The sequence below is a fragment of the Merops nubicus genome, unplaced genomic scaffold, assembly GCF_000691845.1.
Source record: "Merops nubicus isolate BGI_N331 unplaced genomic scaffold, ASM69184v1 scaffold5299, whole genome shotgun sequence".
In the NCBI taxonomy this organism is placed as follows: domain Eukaryota; kingdom Metazoa; phylum Chordata; class Aves; order Coraciiformes; family Meropidae; genus Merops; species Merops nubicus.
Window position 1 is genome coordinate 73,635 of NW_008630030.1, and position 1,357 is coordinate 74,991.

Genomic DNA, 1,357 nt, shown 5'->3' on the forward strand with positions numbered 1-1,357 from the left:
CTGCCGGATGTGTATTAGAAAGACATATTTTCTGCTTCCAAGAAAATCACTCTTATACTTTGCTTTCAATAAAAACTTAGTACTTAGTATCACATGGTACTTGCGCAAGACAGTTCCAATTATTTTCCTTGTTGATCTTATGACAAAAGAGCAGATTTAATCTTTCTTCTTTAGTAAGCAGAAGTATTTTGTTCAGAGACAAGAGGAAGAGCAACGAGGTCTCTTAAAGCCAAACCATTGTCTACGTTTAGCCCATAGGCTAAACTATGGCAGTTGCTCTGTCACCCAGTGACCCCTCCTTGGCCAAGAAGGGGAATCAGGAAAAGGAGAGGAGACCTGTGGGTGGAACTGAAAACAGATTTAATGCAACAACAAAACTAATACCAAAGCCAGCATAAAGTTATACTCAGCCCAGCAAAGGCATAGCAGTCACAATAAACAGGAAAGCAATTCTCAGGAAGAGGAGCAGGGCCAGGAGAAGCCCAAGCAGATGATGTCTTCTGTCCTCAGCAAAATTCCCCCTTCATCCTGAGCATGATGTTTATGGGATGGGATACACCTGTAACCGACCTGGGTCAGATAACCTGGCTGCCTCCAAACTGCTCATGGCCTGCAGACCACAGCTGGCCTGGGGTTCTGTCCCACAGAAACCAGGACACCCACAAACAGCAAGTTAAGGACCAGGCTAATGCTTGCAGTTTTGTAAGAAGATGTATGAAATGTAACTTCAGTAGACTGGATGAGATGTTTATAAAAAAAAAAAATAATTAATCCAAATTCTAATTTCGACAAATTTGTCTAGTTACCTCTTGGAGCCAGCATCTGTCCATAGCTGAAGAGTACCTCCCCTTCTGAGATGGGCTTGTCTGCAGTTTCTGTTTCTGTGAGGGTGAGGCTGCTTTCCTGCGTGGACTGCCCAGAACTAACTGTGGGTGCAGGTGATGGATCACCAGGATCACCATGAAGTGACTCAAGGGGCCTTGCTGGCAGCTCCTGAGGTGGTAAAATCAAGACCTCTGGTTCCTCATCATTAGCCACTGACATCTCACTGTAATGTAAGAATATGCACTATGAATATACCAAAATGCACTGAATGATACAGACTAAACTCTTAATACTGAAAAGAAATTAATTTGCAAGTATTTTTTCAAATGAAAGAGCAGAGCATTTCACAGATTAGTTCAAGAATCAATACGGATCAATAACATTATTAATTAATTTCTGGTTATAACCAAAAATTACCACAGGTATTCCCACTAAGGTAATAAAAAAAATAAAATGCAAATAATACATTTCATTGTCACTGCATTTATCACTGGCAGGGGGAACAATACGAGGTTACTAAGGATAATAATCA

General features: G+C 41.0%; 1 protein-coding gene across 1 annotated transcript in view; it reads right to left on the minus strand.

Annotated features, from left to right (window-relative positions):
- The window catches only part of KIAA0586 (KIAA0586 ortholog), a 51,944-nt gene that overhangs the window by 35,937 nt on the left and 14,650 nt on the right, over positions 1 to 1,357 (minus strand). Inside the window, exon 11 of the mRNA XM_008947120.1 lies at positions 807 to 1,048. Within this exon, the coding sequence (XP_008945368.1) occupies positions 807 to 1,048 (242 nt within the window). The remainder of the gene's footprint in view (positions 1 to 806; positions 1,049 to 1,357) is intronic.